This window comes from Plecotus auritus, assembly GCF_963455305.1.
Source record: "Plecotus auritus genome assembly, chromosome: 3".
Classification (NCBI taxonomy): domain Eukaryota; kingdom Metazoa; phylum Chordata; class Mammalia; order Chiroptera; family Vespertilionidae; genus Plecotus; species Plecotus auritus.
In genome coordinates this window covers 126,111,899-126,128,447 of record NC_137772.1, presented here as the reverse complement: position 1 = coordinate 126,128,447, position 16,549 = coordinate 126,111,899, and the positions used below count along the sequence as shown (strand labels likewise).

Sequence of the window (16,549 nt, the reverse complement as noted above, 5' to 3'; positions counted from 1 at the left end):
CTCTATCCACTGAGCCAAACCGGTTTTGGCTGGGTTCATTCTTAACTTGTTGGCATATGATATCCCATATGACGATCCCACAATGTGTTTGCTTCTACTCACAGTGCTGTTATGCACACCACTGTCTACATATCAAATGGACGGAACGCTGGGATTTACTACTTGAATATTTTCAGTTCCACTAGATTTTGTCAAACTGCTTTCCAAAGTGGTTGTATCATTTATGCACATACCAGCAGTATGTTCTGACGCATTTGGCGAAAACAACTTTTGAGAGACAAACTGGATAATATTCTTGCCTTAACTATTCGATTTTTGTGCCCATGTCGTCATTTCTACAAACAGCAGTTAGAAGCACTCTACAACAGTTCAAGCTGCAGGAACCACTCCCAGGCGTCCGCTTCCGGCGTGGCTTCTGACGTAGGGCGCGCTCGGGAGGCGGTGTGTGTTTGACGCCCTTGAAGGCCCCTTCCGGGCTGTCTGGCAAGATCCAAGTATCAGCTTATGTGGGTTGATTGCTTCTTTTTCATAAGAAAGGAAAATATCCTGACAGGCTCCTCTTATTCTCGGAGACAATCCCCTAATCCCAGAAGAGACTCTCTCGGCTGGCGTTTCTTTCCGGCAGCGCCGCGGGCGGCCCTCAGGTCCTTGTAAGGCGCGGGCCGCGGCCCCGCCTCCTTCTTTTCGGCCGGAACCGCCATCTTCCAGGTCGGCCCTGCGCGTGGCTCCCGGCGACCGTGGTTCCACAGACGTGAGTCCTAACCCAGAGGCCTCGGAGGCTGTGTATTGGGGCCCAAGAGAGAGTGTGCATACTGTCTGGGTCCCTCTGGCCTGCGTGGCGGAGCTATGTCTATCCCGCCCGGTAGCGGCGTGGGGCCAGCGGTGCCGGGCTGGGGTCGGGGGCGGAGGAAAAAGGAGGCCGCATCACCTGTGTGAGGCGACTCGGGTCAGTCTGGAAAGAAACTCAAAATCTGTGTCCCCACGGCTTCGCTCCACCATCCTGAGCCTTCTCGGACAGGCTTTGTGGGGTTGGGCCGCGTGGTGTGATGCTTTTTAAACTTTTCAATGTGGTGTTTCCCCCTAATCTGTTAGTTACACTTGTAATGCTGTCGGTTTGGGACTCCGGTGAGGCCTGGTTTTCTGTGAAAGCCTCGTGGTTGGAGAACGGAATAGGTTCGATCTGTGTCGTCCTGGATAGTGAACTCCAGACCAGTCGTCTTTGGTGCATGAAATGATTTCCCGTTTTTAATTTTGGCGCCTGGTCGCAGTTGGACGAAAGGAAAACATTTTGTTTCAGGCTTTGTTTTATTAATGCTGGGGCATCTTGTGTTGAATGGACTCCCGAATAACTGATTTAGAAATTAAGGAGAAAGGTTAGTGAGTACCCGCTTGATCTTAATTTCTTTTTGTCTAGTTTGTAGGTAGTAGCTGCCAGCTACCTGTGTTGAGCAAACTGCAGGTTGCATCCCATAGTGGGTTCCAGTTTTGGAACTTAGGTGTATTGGGTCGTGATGAACAATGAATTTTTTATAGGGGAGAATGAGTCTGGTGCAAGCAGCATGGGCTTGAATCAGATATTACTCCCATTACTGATTCTGCCACTTTGAGCATCTTGTTTATGAATTTAACACAAGTTTATGTGAACTTAATATTTAATAGATTCTTAGTTGCTTTTTATAAAGTAAAAGGGTGCATTTGTTGTAACACTGGTTTGTTTGGCTCTGGTGGTTAGGTTAAATATTTTGGATCTCCTTGCCCCACAAAAGGGTACTCTGGTGGAGTCATTTATCTTTAGGATTAAGGAGTGTTAAGAGACCAGTTTATGTTAGAACTCTGTCAACAAGTGAAACCAGACTTGGGTATATTTTGCCTGTAGTCATTGTCAGCAATGGTAATTCTGTCCTTAGATGACCTGAAACAATTGAAACCTTTTGGGACACAAAGTGAAAGGTTCCATTCTAAATGGCTATAGATGATTCTTAGACTGATAAATTAACTACCATTTACTAGTAAGCACTTTGCATGTGTGAGGAATTGCTGAGTGCTTTGTAGCCATTACTTCAATTCATTGTCAAGTATTAACCCCATATTAAAGGCGAGAACCAGGGAGTAAATGTAGGTCTCCCAGAAAGTAGGTGGCAGAACCTTGGTCAAAAGTAGGCCAGTGGTTATAAAATCTATTTTTCTCCCTCCTATCCTACATACATTATCTAGTAAGCAATTGTGTGAATAGTCAGAAATGAAGAGTTGGAGATTTTTGGCAGTTAATAGATTTTTGTACAAGAGATACAGTCATACAAAAATTAGGTTTGCTGTAAAAGGGGTTTGATCCACAAAGTAAAAATGCAAGGCTGAGTTGTTACGCTTTCCAACAATAAACTATCTTCTAGTTAGTAATTCCAATGCCCTTGGCATTCTAGGCTGGGTTCTACAGGTAATCGTGTAGTAGAGGTCATGTTGTTTGTTTATATTCTTTTAACAGGCAAAGTACTGATTTGGTTTCTAAAATCCAGTTCTGCTACTTAACGGAGTTTTGTTACAGAACTTAGGCAGGTTTGGCAAAGATCTTACTCGCTAAAATGATGGTTTTTACCCTTTGTAAGAAATACTTGTTCATGAGTCAGCTTTTTAGATCATTTTCCAATTCTGGCATTGTTACTGAGATGTAACCATTTAAAATTACGGGTTTTTTGGTTAAAGGGGCTAGTAACAATTTTGCCACTGTATTTGACTATTTTATATTTTCTGGTTTCAGTAATTCGCCAAAATGACTAACACAAAGGGAAAGAGGAGAGGCACCCGCTATATGTTCTCTAGGCCTTTCAGAAAACATGGTAAGTAGATTTGTCCTCTTTGAAATCAACCATGGTATACATTTGTGCTATGTTAACACACTTGAGATGCAGATAATATAATGTATTCTAGTAGCAATTAACCACCTACCTAACTTAATCTATACCAATAAAAGGGTAATATGCTAATTAGACAGGGAGACCTTCCGGATGTCTAGGGGCAATCAGGCCAGGAGGGGAGGGCAGTTGGGAGCAAGCAGGCCAGCAGTGGGGGGCAGTTGGGGGTGATCAGGCCGGCAGGGGAAGACAGTTGGGTGCGATCAGGTCAGCGGGTGGGGGGTAGTTGGGGGCGAGCAGGCTGTCAGGCAGAGTGGTTAGGGGCGATCAGACAGGCAGGCAGGTGAGTGGTTAGGAGACAGGGGTCCCAGATTGCAAGAGGGATGTCCGACTGCCAGTTTAGGCACGATCCCTGGCCTAAACCAGCAGTTGGACATCCCCGAGGGGTCCCAGATTGGAGAGGGTGCAGGCTGGGCTGAGTGACACACACGGGTGCGCCCCCCCCCCCCCCCCCGCACGAAATTCGTGTACTGGGCCACTATAAAAAGCATGAATTTTATATAGTAGTTCTTACATTGTCAACTAGCAAGATTTAAAAATGTACATATACCCTAGCGCAGTGGTTGCCAACCTTTCGGACCTCACGGATGACCACCGGTTGGCGACTGCTGCCCTAGTGGGTTTCACTCAGTGGACTGTGGACTGAAGGGTCCCCATTCAATTCCAGTCAAGGGCACATGTCTGGGTTGCAGGCTTGATCCCCAGTAGGGGGCATGCAGGAGGCAGCTGATCAGTGATTCTCTGTCATCGTTGATGTTTCTAGCTCTCCCTTCCTCTCTGAAATCAATAAAAATATATTTTAAAATAAAATAAAAATGTACATGGCTGTAGTGGCTCAGTGGATTGAGCATTCTCCCATGCATCAAGTGGTCACTGGTTCAATACCTAGTCAGAGCACATGCCCAGGTTGCAGGCTCAATCCCCAGTAGTGGAGGTGCAGGAGGCAGCCAGTGGAAGTTTCTCCCATCAATGTTTCTGTCTCTTTCTCTCTAAAACCAACAAAAATATATCTTTTTAAAATGTACACTATCAAAGGTGGGAGTGTGTTGAAAACTAGTGAGGTTATATTTCTTTGACTTGACTTTTTAATCTTGATATTACTATTTTTAGGAGTTGTTCCTTTGGCCACATACATGCGAATCTACAAGAAAGGTGATATTGTGGACATCAAGGTAAAATTGGGGAAATAACATTAAAAGAAAAGTTAGATTTAGTCTAACATAAGAACAAATACTAGTGTATAGTGCAGCTGTTGGCTCTTTTTATCCTCCTAAGTGGGGGAAAATCCATTGCCTTTGAACTGCTAATTTAATTTTACTTTTAAAACCAGTTTTTGAAGTGCTATTCTTGAGTCTAAGAATTTTCTCTTGTTAACAGCAGGTAGAAAAATGTAGGAGACATCATGAGAATTTATTGAGGTGAAACTGGATACCTTAGAGCAGAGTACTTATTGATTGGGATTACTAATAAAACTAGCGAAAGCTATGTTCTTTTGTGAGCCATATTTGAATGTATTCTGGCACTCTGGAGCTTAATGATGATTGTCTTTTTGATTGCTCAAAGCAACGTGAAAAATGCATTTCACCGGCTCTGAAAGCTCTTGAGTTGCCATTTAAAAGAGAAAAAATCTTTTAGTTACTTTAATAAAAGTCAGGGTTTAAAAGGAGGAGGCACTTGCTGAGGTGACATTTATCTCCTTTCTCAACAGGGAATGGGCACTGTTCAAAAAGGAATGCCCCACAAATGTTACCATGGCAAAACTGGAAGAGTCTACAATGTCACCCAGCATGCAGTGGGCATTATTGTGAACAAGCAAGTTAAGTAAGTAATGTAATAGTTCTTTGATTCATATTCCCTCATACCCCCTTTTCACTTTACCAATTGGACTTATGTCTTTATTGGTCATTCAAGTGGGGCAAAGGAAATATCCTTTTAAAATTCAAGCAAACGGGGTGTTTGTTTTGTATCCTGTCAGAGGAAACAAAATAGACTTACAGGATTTGGTATTAGGCAGTTCTAGTTTCCAAAGTATAAAAAGAAGTTTAACAAGTTACAAATGTTATTAGCGATCCGGTTTTGGTTAAATTATTTAGTGTTTTGGGGTCTGTTAACTTTTCCTATCTGTGGGTAAAGGGTTCATGGTTTATTTAATAAATGAAACTGCCAAAAGTTTTTTCGAATTTGGTTATATTTTTTATGAAGCATTTATAAGAATTTCTGTTTTCTCCAGGGGCAAGATTCTTGCCAAGAGAATTAATGTACGTATTGAGCATATTAAGCACTCTAAGAGCCGAGATAGCTTCCTGAAACGTGTGAAGGAAAATGATCAGAAAAAGAAGGAAGCCAAAGAGAAAGGTACCTGGGTTCAATTGAAGCGTCAGGTGAGTGCTTACTCAACAAAGGGTTTTTTGGTTGATCATGACAACTGTGAAATTTGCTCAGTGATAATTTTATATGAAAGTTAGTAAAGTTAAAGCATTGAGTATATACACTGAGTGGCCAGATTATCTCTGAACGCATAATAATCTGGCCACTCTGTGTGTGTATATATATTAGAGGCCCGGTGCATGAATTTGTGCATGGGTGGGGTCTGGCCAGCCTGGCCAGGGGGAGGAGACATGGGTGGTTGGCCGGCCTGCCTACTGGTAGAACTCCTGGTCGAGGGGACAATTTGCATATTAGCCTTTTATTATATAGGATATACACTGAGTGGCCAGATTATTGTGCGTTCAGAGATCATAATAATCTGGCCACTCAGTGTATGTTACCTCATTGGTTCTGAGAGCACTTTGAAATTGAGTTACAGTTCTTAACATAATTATTCTGTTGCCTTGTTTTGTTTTGTTTTTTAAATAGCCTGCTCCACCCAGAGAAGCACACTTTGTGAGAACCAATGGAAAGGAGCCTGAGCTGCTGGAACCCATTCCCTATGAATTCATGGCATGATAAGTGGGAAAAAATAAAAAAAGACTTCTGTGCTGATAATAATGTTTCTTTTCTTTTTTTTTTTTTTAATAATGTTTCTTTTAATTGAGTGGAAGTGTGGCATCCCTTCCCCCCAAAGAATAATTAAATAAAACTTTGTGTCACCCTAACTGGTTTGGCTCAGTGGATAGACCGTCAGCCTGCGAACCTAAGGGTCCTGGTTTCAATTCCAGTCAAGGGCACATGCCCAGGTTGTGGGCTCCATCCATAGTAGGGGGCGTGCAGGAGGCAGCCAATCAATAAAAAGAAAACTTTGTGTCCTAATTCATTGGGTGATGTCTTCACTATTTGAATTTAGTGGGGGGATTTTGCTGAAAGATATGAGGTGGTTTACTTTGCAATAAAGAATGTACTCCATTGGTTAGGAAGTGGCATCTGTTGCATTATAGTTAAGCTCAAGGAAAATTGATTACTTAGAAAAGTATCCTATAATTGATCACATCCTATCCTAGCTGCCTTCAGTATTCTGTGATCCCTGTAGCAATAGTATCAGTTTATTTGACATGAAAACCTTGACATTCCTCTGAGTATTCTCTTCCCTACTAACAGACTCAATGACAAGAACCTATTCATTTTTATAACTTAAGTCAGTGCTATAAATGGGTAGTAAGCCCAATATTAGCGGCCTTCAGTTTTCTCCAGTGAAGTGTAATGGGTCTACTATAAGTCAAATGGATATTTGCCCTTAACAGGTTTACATCTAGTGATAGAAAATTGTGTTTAAACATGCTTATTGGTCAACAATTCACTATCACAGAAAGCAACCAGGAACATTTATGAATTACTTCAGTTGGCATTCCTGTTTAATGTTTTTTAATCTTTTTTTTTTTTTTAATGTATTCTTACTGATTTCACAGAGGGAGAAACATCAGTGATGAGTGAATCATGGATTGGCTGCCTCCTGCACGCCCCCTAATAGTGATCAAGCCCGCAATTCAGGAATCTTTCAGTCTGCAGACTGACACTATCCACTGAGCCAAACCAGCTAGGGCTGTTTTCCAATCTTTGATGGCACCACTGCTCAGTTAAAATCATTTTTAACTCTAATGCGTCTCACTTTGCATATTTTAAAATTGCATTTCTTGAATATCTTTAGCCATTTCAAGGAGTGTAGCACAGCAGAGGGAAGAGTTGGTACTAATAGGCCTCTTGTTTCTGCCTTATGTTTTCACTGATTATTTCTGATCTCTAGTGTCTGACCCTTTCCACTTACTGCTTCCTTAACTTTAGCATGCAGACTTTTGAAAAGCAGCAAATAAAACGAGCAGCTTTTCCTGTACCTTTCTCTGTTATCTTAATTTCCCCGTCCCACTGCAAATATGGCTCTGCCTCCACCACTCCAATGAAACTACTACTCTCAAAACTTGACCAAACACTTGCTAATTAAATTAGAGGCTTTTCAATTTGATTTTATCCCTAAATATTTGTCAATTTTTTTTTTTCTTCCAGAGTTCCAGAGGCTTCTACCATACTTTTTCCCAGTTCTTAAATATGTCTGACTTCCCTCTCACTCTGGATTCTTAATGTTTCACGTCTGTCTATGATTTTGTTATGAGTAGAGTTCTAAGCCAGTGGTTCACAAAGTATGGGTACCCAACTGGCTGCATAAACATGCAGACCTGTACCAGAACAACTTGAGTCAAATTCTGGGGTTGGGCCCTGCACTTAACGCTCTGGGTGATTAAGATGTATATTCTAGTTTGAGAACCACTGACTTCTGTCAGAGTCATCCCTAATATACTTGACACTTAGATTTCAGAGCTCACTCTCTGAAGCTTGATATAACTCTTGGGCAGCTCCATCTGAATGTCCTGCAAATAAAGAGATTAGTTTGGAAAGTTTTATTAGATGAATTAAGTTAAAGTCCCTGAGTTTTGAGTAGTGTATGTGTGTGGTAGGATTATGTACCCTGCCTTGAAATTCAGGATCTTTTAAATGAGTAACCATGACAGATTGTAAATTTGTAAATCCTGTACTATACAATTCCCTTTTCTTACACTTGTTGAGAATGAAAGAAAGTACTCTTTTTTATTTTTTAAATATATTTTTATTGATTTTTTACAGAGAGGAAGGGAGAGGGATAGAGAGTTAGAAACATCGATGAGAGAGAGACATCAATCAGCTGCCTCCTGCACACCCCCCACTGGAGATGTGCCCGCAACCAAGGTACATGCCCTTGACCAGAATCGAACCTGGGACCCTTCAGTCCTCAGGCCAACGCTCTATCCACTGAGCCAAACCGGTTAGGGCGAAAAAAAGTATTCTTAACTATAGAACTTTTTACCCTGTTCTTACTAAGAGTCAAGACTGTAAAGGAGGTTGCATGGCTACTTAAACTTTTAATTCTGATCTTGCCAGGTATCTTTTAAGGCCTCTGTTTTTGTTAAGATGAACCCAATCCCAAGGGTTGAATAAAATATAGCACACTCTTTTTGAAGTCTTCTAAAAGTTGTGGCTAAATGTATCAACTTGATTTCCTATCTATTCTATATTCCCACTAATGTACATTAGCATTTTCTCTGGACTGGGATGGAAAAAATGCTAAAATATAAAACATTGCTAAATAGCAATAAGAATTGCTAAGATACAAACAAGGTAGGCTTTTCATTCTCTTAGCATGAGAATTTTAAATTGAATTGAATTTATTTGAAATATGCATGTTTATAGCATTTTTCAACCCAGCCCCACTTAAAGGGGAAAAATTTGGTTTTCATGCAAAACACCTAATCTGTTAGACAAGTTGCTTGGTTATGAATAATAACAAGGCAGCATCTGCAGCTGTTGCTGTTGAGGTGGAAAGTGTATCAAGGAATGGATAAGCAGCTAGCCAAGTTTCTGCATTGTAATGCTTTTCAAACAGCAAAAGTGTGGAATGAGGAGCAATTGACAGGCCATCTCACAAAGCCCCAAATGCAAAAGGCTGTGAAATGTGTAGGGAAATGCTTTCATACACACTTTCCTAGCAAGAATAGAATTTATGGAAATCATTTGGATTGGAAAAGAAATGGAAAAAGGGTACTTTTTATTGTCTCTACTAAATGAGGTAATGGCTTAGCTTAAGTGAAGATTTGATTGCATATTTTGCTCCTGAGAGAGAAGGTTCAGATTAAGTTCAACCTGTTTTGTCATTCCATTTACATGACCAGAGTGCTTTCCACGCTGGATTTCAAATCTTGGACAGCACCAAGATTTGAAATCGGGGTTGGATTGTCTACTACTGAATGACTCTGACTTTGGATAAATTATTAAGCTCATCTGAACATCAGTTTAGAAGATATTTCACCAATTTCATAGGGTTAATTAAGATTAGGGAGAATTAGCCCTGATCGGTTTGGCTCAGTGGATAGAGTGTCGGACTGCGGGCTAAAGGGTCCCAGGTTCGATTCTAGTCAAGGGCATGTACCTTGGTTGCGGGTACATCCCCAGTGGGGGGTGTGCAGGAGGCAGCTGATTGATGTTTCTCTCTCATCGATGTTTCTAACTGTCTATTCCTCTCCCTTCCTCTCTGTAAAAAAATCAATAAAATATATTTTAAAAAAAAAGATTAGGGAGAATTAAGATTTAGACTTTTTTGTTAATTCAACTAATTTATGAATGATAATAAACCTTATGAGGATGACTGTTGTTGGCAGACAGGAGTATCTTATGTACTTTGTTGTCTTTTCAGTAAATGTTTTATAATAGAAACTTAGCTGTTGTTTGTGTTTTGTACCAGCACTTAACAGCCTTACAGAGTAGATTTTCAATTATTTTGATAGTTGAAATAAAGTAGGGAGTTGGTATAAGACAGAAGCATAATTCCTATTCCAGGGAAAGTATCAAAAGATAGTCTCTGAGTCAGTCTCCTGTAAGCATAGTAATATTCAAGGATTTAGGCCATACAGGAAAGGTAATTGATACTGAATTTTAGGGATGGTGGTTGGAGAGTTTTTTTTTTGTTTTTTTTTTAATTCTCGCCTGAGGATATGTTGAGAGAAAGAGAAACATCTTTGCCTCCCTTAAGCACACTGAAAGGAGATCGAACCTGAAGCCTAGGTTTGTGCCCTAATCAGGAATCAAACCCACAACCTTTCTTTTGGGTGTACGGCATTATGCTCCAGCCAACTGAGCCACCCAACCAGGGCTGGGGGGAAGGGACATTCTTCAACTAGTAGAGGACAGACCCTTGGCAAAGTTTTGCCTGAGGTCTAGAAATCAAGCTTATTTAGCTGGTAAAGGGTTAGTAACTTTCTAAGGCTAGTAATGTTTGCATATTCCAGATTCTGTCCTTCACACTCATTCTAAACACCCATGGACTTGTGTATCCCTATCTGCCTACACATTTCTATTATCTTTCTAAAACCACTTCAGCATGCCTGTTAAGTTAGTCACACAATTTTACATAATGACACAAATCCAAATGAAAAACAAGCAGCAACAATTTACACAAGGCTATTTATAATTCCACAGTTCAGTAATACATTATCTGCATTAAAAAGTCATGGACTATTTTGTGTACTTGCAAATGCAAAGAGCTTTCCAAGAAAAGTGGAATAACATTTTGAGCTCACCTAGCAAAGTTGCCATGTAATTGCAAAATGGAATGTAATTATCACCTGAGCAGAGAACAGTCTTAGGAATCTTCCTTATTGAGTGACCTTAAACTTAAATGATCTTATTCCTGACTGGGAATGTATAACGGAATGAAGTGAAGAGATAAGCCCAAGACTCGGCCAAGAAATGGCTTTTCCCTAGAAAGGTCTGCATTTAGACTCCAGGAATGTCAAGTGTTTGTGGCAGATCACATTGACAGCTGCTCAGCATAGATCCCTTTGTCCATTCCTTGAATTTTAACAGGTAGCAACTGTCTAGCCCCTGGGGAGGAACTATGATTGTTCAAGTTAGTCACAGCAATTCCAGTCTTTTTTGCTAGATACTTGTATGAACTTCCAGCTTCCTAGTTCTGGTCTTTGGAATATGAGAAAGTCTGCTGGATTCTTCTGAGAATCATCCTATCTAATAAAGAGGGAATATGCAAATTGACCATCACACCCTCACAAAGATGGTGGTGCCCAGTCCCCTCAGCCCTGCTGGAGTCCCCCAGTCCTTTCAGCCTGACCGGGGTGGGGGGGTAGGAAGGAGGGTGGCAGCAGGTGCATGGTGTGGCCAGACCTGCCCTCAGCTGCCCAGGGCCAGCCCAAGGCTCGGGTAACCAGGGCCGGCCAAGGTTTGTGCTGCTGGCAGTGGCAGCAGAGGTGTAATGGGGGCATTGCCTTCCCCTGATCGCCGGGTCGCCTCCAGCCCCTGAGGGCTCCTGGACTGTGAGAGGGGGCAGGTGGGCTGAGGGACCACCCCCCCTCCAGTGCATGAATTTTCATGCACTGGGCCTCTAGTTTCACAATAAGAAAAGACAAAGAGAGGCCCTCCCTCCCTGCTTGAATGAGGACTTAATGTTTGGGGAAGCAGGAGCCATTTTGTATCCAAGAAGGAAAGGCCAAGAGAATCAGAGACAACAAACCAGACCCCTATCACTGAACTGCTCAAGGACCCCTGGAAGCTAACAGTTTCAAAGTTGTTCTGTAAATAGTAACACTTTTTATGGGTGCCTTTTCCCCAGTCAGGGAAGGAGGTGCCCTGCTTCAAGTCTTCCCAGTTAAACTGAAGTTTAACAAGGGGATTGGCTTGTAAACAGCCAAAAGTCAGTACAACTGAAATATGGCAGTTCATCTCAGTACATTTCCTGGAACACTTGCTCCTGAGAACAGGTTACTCTCAAAACTAAGGTACTGGGATAATGTTTACTACACACATGATTTCTGTCTTTCTTTTCCAGTTCATACAGTGAAGACACCATTTGTTCATTCAGAAAGTCAATCAGTGAACATTTATTCAAGAGCTTGTAAGTCCCAGGTACCACTATGTGCTTGGTACTAAAGACACAAGCTAGGGTCCCTGCCCTCCTAGAGACAGACATGAAGCAAATATTCCATCAGAAAGTAGTGACACTTGACTGTGCCCTGAGAGTAACTGGGAAATAAGCTCTATGGATAGTAGCAGTGGTCAGGGGAAGCTTCCCCAAGGGAGGAACAAGTAATTCACAATCAGTTCCTTCAAGATTATTCAGGATTCTTCAATTGAGAAATGAAGAAAGTAGGAGTGGAGAGGAGGAGACACCAAAAAATGGAGGCAGTAGAAATTATGGAAGTTGGCAATTGATGTGAAAGTGAGAGTCAAGGATGGGCTACTGGGTGATGGAGGCACATTCATTAGTGTGGTCAATTGCAAAAAAATTGCCATTCTCTACCCCTCTGCATCCCAGTCCTTTCAAATGTGCCTTTGCAGCTCCCTCCACCAAGGAGTGGAGTGTTTTTCCCTACCTCTTGAATTTGAGCTGGCATTATGACTTGCTTTGGCCAACAAAAAGCAGAGGTGATGGGTTCACCTCTGAGCCCAAGTCTTAGGAGGCCTTTTCCACTTCCAGTCTCTTGAAACCCTTCTCAGCCACCATGAGAATAAGCCCTGGCTAGCCTGCTTGATGAGCAGAGACATGTGACTCAGTTACTGTCCTTCCCTCATCACAGCTGACTGACAGCCAGCTGCAGGATGATGCCAGTTCCTCAAGCCCTGTCGGCTCCCTGCAGAGGCATGAAAGAGCCGGCCAAGATCAGCTGGGCCTGGCGTAGTGTAGGATAACCACCCCATTGATCTTTAGACATGTGAGCAAATATGAGGGGTCATTGTTCTAAGCCAATTGTATTTGTGTGTTTTTTTAATGCAGCAAAAGCTAACTAATACAACCAGGATAGAGGGAGGGGTGAGTAAAAGAAGGGTGTCTAATAGGCAATTGGACATAAGAGGTTGGAATGCAGGAGGCCAGAAGCATAAGGTAAAACTCCCAAGGCTCTGCCTTGCCATTGTGGGCCCAGAAACCCATGATCAGGCCATATTTCTCTTTTGTGTTCTCTTTGACTCTCCACCTCACCCTAAACTCCACTTTACACCTGGAAGTCAGTACTGGAATGAATAGTGAAGCACATGCATGATTCAAGTGCATAGGTCCTGAGCCAGAGCTTCCAGCCTCCTAGCCCATGGAATGCTTATGGAAGTGTTGATGAGTCAATGCAGCTAGTGCCAGCGAGGAGCAAACAAGTACTGCCTCCAGGGGCCTTCACAGATCTGGAGCCTGGTCACAGTGACTACAGTTCCCTTGTACTGCTACTATGAGCTCTCTCCCCATCCCCTTTTTCCTAATACTGTAACCCCTCATCACCTTTTGAAAATAAAAGGCAACGTTTGGCAAGAATTTACCTCCCACTGTTGCAGAAACATCCTACTGATTACAGTTTTCCCTCTTCCTTTTGTCCCACAGCTCCAAACTCTGATCTCAGGTTCACTCACTCATCTCAGGTTCACTCACTCCTCTATTGACTCAGGATCGCCTCTGCGGGCTGGAGGAGGCCACCGGGCTCAGGCATAGCCCGGCGAGAGACCTCCCTGCACTCTCGGGATAGTGCCTGCATTTCCAGCGTCTGGGGGCCGTGAAACGCGTAGGTCCCGGAGCAGAGAGCGTCAGGCAGCGAGGAGTGCGCAAGCCGGCAGCGTTGGTCTCCAGCTCTCGCTGCTCCCGCCCTGTCCGCCACCACGGGGAGGGTGGGGAAGAGGAGGAGCCTGAGGCGGCCGCTGCGCCCTTGTGCGCGCGGAGTCCTTTAAAAGCCGCTGGCGGTGACAACTCGGCGGTCCTCCTGGCCCCAGTACCTCGAGTCCTCGCGCTGCCCGCTCGCCAGCCACCCCGCTGCGGCCGAGGCCTCGCTGGGTAGGCTTGTGCTCTGGCGGCAGGACGCGCTCCATGCGGCCGCCCAGCATGTCCGGGCACTTTCTGCTCGCGCCCATCCCCGAGTCCTCCTCCGACTACCTCCTGCCCAGGGACATCAAACTGGCCGTGCTGGGCGCCGGCCGCGTGGGCAAGAGCGGTGAGTGCCTAGGGGACCTCACAGGGCGGAGCCCACCCCGGGCCGGGTCCGAACCACGGGGGTATGGGTAAAGTGGGAGCTCACTGCCGGGGGAGGGGGACCGGGCACACGGAGGAAGCGGACATCCCCTCCCTTCTGGCTTCCCCGCTGCTTCCCCAGTAACCTTTCGTGGGCTGTCGCCGGGTTTGGCACCATTGGAGAACGAGGGCCGGTGCAGCAGGTCGAGTACCTGCAGTCGTCCCCGCCACCTAAGGCACGGAGACCAGGATGGCTACCCCGGGGTTTGCAGAGTCCGCTGCCCGTTCCTCCCTCCTCTCCTGGAGAGTGTCGTGTTTGACGGTCCTGTCCGAGCCCTTCACTTGATTTTCCTATTTCATTTTCAGCAATGATTGTGCGCTTCCTAACCAAGAGATTCATTGGCGATTATGAACCGAATACAGGTTAGAATAATTATGCGCCTCTGTTTTTATGGCTGCATGCTTCGATTTTCTTTGTCCTGCTGAGAGTGTAAGAATTTAAAAGCAGACTCTTCTTCATTCTCCAGGCAAATTGTACTCACGGCTTGTGTGTGTCGAGGGAGATCAGCTGTCCCTGCAGATCCAGGACACACCCGGGGGAATCCAGGTAAGGACTGGCAGACTTCCCTTCCGACACCGAGGGCGCTCGTGAGCGTGAGCAAGACTTTCAACGGGCCTGATGTGCATTTAGATGGAGTAGTGGGCTGTCCCCAGGAGGGGCCGGTCAGTGGGCTGTTAGAAACCTTCCAAGGGGGCAAGGACTGGATGGTTGGAGGCAGCTTCCTCCTGTGCGCCACCTCTGAGAAGGGGAGAGGCGCTGGACTTCTCTTTACAAGCTGTGAGGGCAAGGCTACTGGCATGGGTCTCACCACCTCTTTCAGGGCTGGCCGTGGAACCAGTAACAAAACTGGCTGGCTGGGGCTCTGGAGAGGGTCTTCACCCCTAGCAAGGACTGCGGAAGTGCTTCTGTTTCTAGCTGTTCCCGCAAGACACTAATTGCAGTCAGACACTCTTGGCGCCCGCTCAGGAATGTAACTTGATTAAGTTAATTGCTCTCCCTTCTAGGGAGGAAAGGTCTCGTGGAAGAACTGAAAGAAAGAATTTGTTTCTGGAACATTCTCAAGAAGGACATGCTAAAAATATTTTTATGGGTTTTGGGAATAGATGTTTATCTTGGCTTATTTTCAAAGTTTTGCTTTTTCTGAGTTAGTTCCTTAAAAATTGTGACATTCTGATTTGAAAGTTCTCATTGAAGTCATTCTTCAGTTAGCCTAGGTTCACCACAAACTACCTGCCCGGCAAGGAGGTTAAAAACAATGCATTGGTAACATCTAATAACATAACCCAGGCAGGGAACTTGCCTGAGAATTTGCTCTTTCTACATCAAAAACCTCCTTCTGCAGAAGCAGGGCAGAATCTGAAAACTGTATTTAGTGATTTCTTTTTCAACCATTGCTCAAAGTTTACTTTGATGTTATTTTGAGTCCTCTCCCACTGAGGGCTTCCTTGATCAGACTCCCTTTGATCTTCTCAGGTCCAAGACAACCTCATGCAGGTGGTTGACTCCCTGTCCAAATGCGTGCAGTGGGCAGAGGGCTTTCTGCTGGTCTATTCCATCACAGACTACGACAGCTACCAGTCGATCCGCCCCCTTTACCAGCACATCCGGAAGGTCCACCCTGACTCAAAAGCCCCTATCATCATCGTGGGCAACAAGGGGGACCTTCTGCATGCCCGGCAGGTGCAGACTGATGATGGTGTTCAACTAGCCAACGAGCTGGGCAGCCTGTTCCTTGAAATTTCCACCAGTGAAAACTATGAAGATGTCTGTGATGTGTTTCAGCATCTCTGCAAAGAAGTGAGCAAGCTGCACAGCCTCAGTGGGGAGAGGAGAAGGGCCTCCATCATTCCTCGGCCACGCTCTCCCAACATGCAAGACCTGAAGAGGCGCTTCAAGCAGGCTCTGTCTCCCAAAGTCAAAGCCCCCTCCGCACTGGGGTAAACCCACCTCAGACAGACTGCCTCCTTTTTATTATGCATTTGTGCAGCTGAAAAGACTGGGGAGGAGGTCTCCTTTTTAATCACACATTCAGAGTTTATTTTTATACAAACTATTGGTTTGCAATTGTATGTGTATTTCTGAAAATTCAGTGATTGCCTAGAAGTTGAAGAGTGGTTTTTTTAAATAAAACTTTTTTTTTTTTTACTGTAACTGCTAGCCACCCTTCCATTAAAGGCAAAATGGCAACATTTCGCCTTGTTTCTTAAATGTCTTTTTATAGAAATCATACTTGCATCAGAGCCCAGAACTGCTCCATGCTTGCCCCCAGTCTGAACTCTGATTGGTGTCTCTCTGTTGGGAGGGGTTTAAGTGGAGGGAATGTGTTGTGGGAGAAAGAAAAATATGTGGAGGAGGAAAGAGATTTGAATAACTACAGGATGTCTTTAATTAGGCACTTTGCCGCAGGCGTGAAATTGACATGATTTGATTTCCATGATGTTAAAAATTACATCAGTGCAAATGGTGTTTTGTTTTTTAAATAAGGGTGGGAGAATAAACTTCCACTTGTACCAATAAATAATAATGTTATGCTGCAAATAACAAGTGACAAAAATAAAAAAAAACATTTTCCAGTATTTCTTATGTCAGTAAGTGCACTCTGCCATCCAGGAGTTGCCTAAAAATTCT

At 44.0% G+C, this 16,549-nt stretch overlaps 2 protein-coding genes across 3 annotated transcripts; both read left to right on the top strand.

Moving 5' to 3' along the window:
• Positions 1-385: 385 nt before the first annotated feature.
• Positions 386-5,897, top strand: RPL21 (ribosomal protein L21). The gene is made up of 6 exons (XM_080659511.1): positions 386-751; positions 2,756-2,834; positions 4,020-4,081; positions 4,618-4,730; positions 5,140-5,290; positions 5,766-5,897. Exons 2-6 carry the CDS (start codon positions 2,768-2,770, stop codon positions 5,853-5,855), a joined length of 483 nt encoding a protein of 160 aa, XP_080515637.1. The 5' UTR covers positions 386-751; positions 2,756-2,767; the 3' UTR covers positions 5,856-5,897.
• Positions 5,898-12,025: 6,128 nt separating this feature from the next.
• Positions 12,026-16,113, top strand: RASL11A (RAS like family 11 member A). Of its 2 annotated transcripts, XM_080658635.1 has the most exons (4): positions 12,026-13,843; positions 14,227-14,283; positions 14,388-14,467; positions 15,395-16,113. In XM_080658635.1, exons 1-4 carry the CDS (start codon positions 13,720-13,722, stop codon positions 15,860-15,862), a joined length of 729 nt encoding a protein of 242 aa, XP_080514761.1. In that variant the 5' UTR covers positions 12,026-13,719; the 3' UTR covers positions 15,863-16,113. The 2 variants fall into 2 exon arrangements, with proteins under 2 accessions (XP_080514761.1, XP_080514760.1); XM_080658634.1 differs by lacking the exon at positions 14,227-14,283 and having other exon boundaries at positions 13,512-13,843.
• Positions 16,114-16,549: the final 436 nt, after the last annotated feature.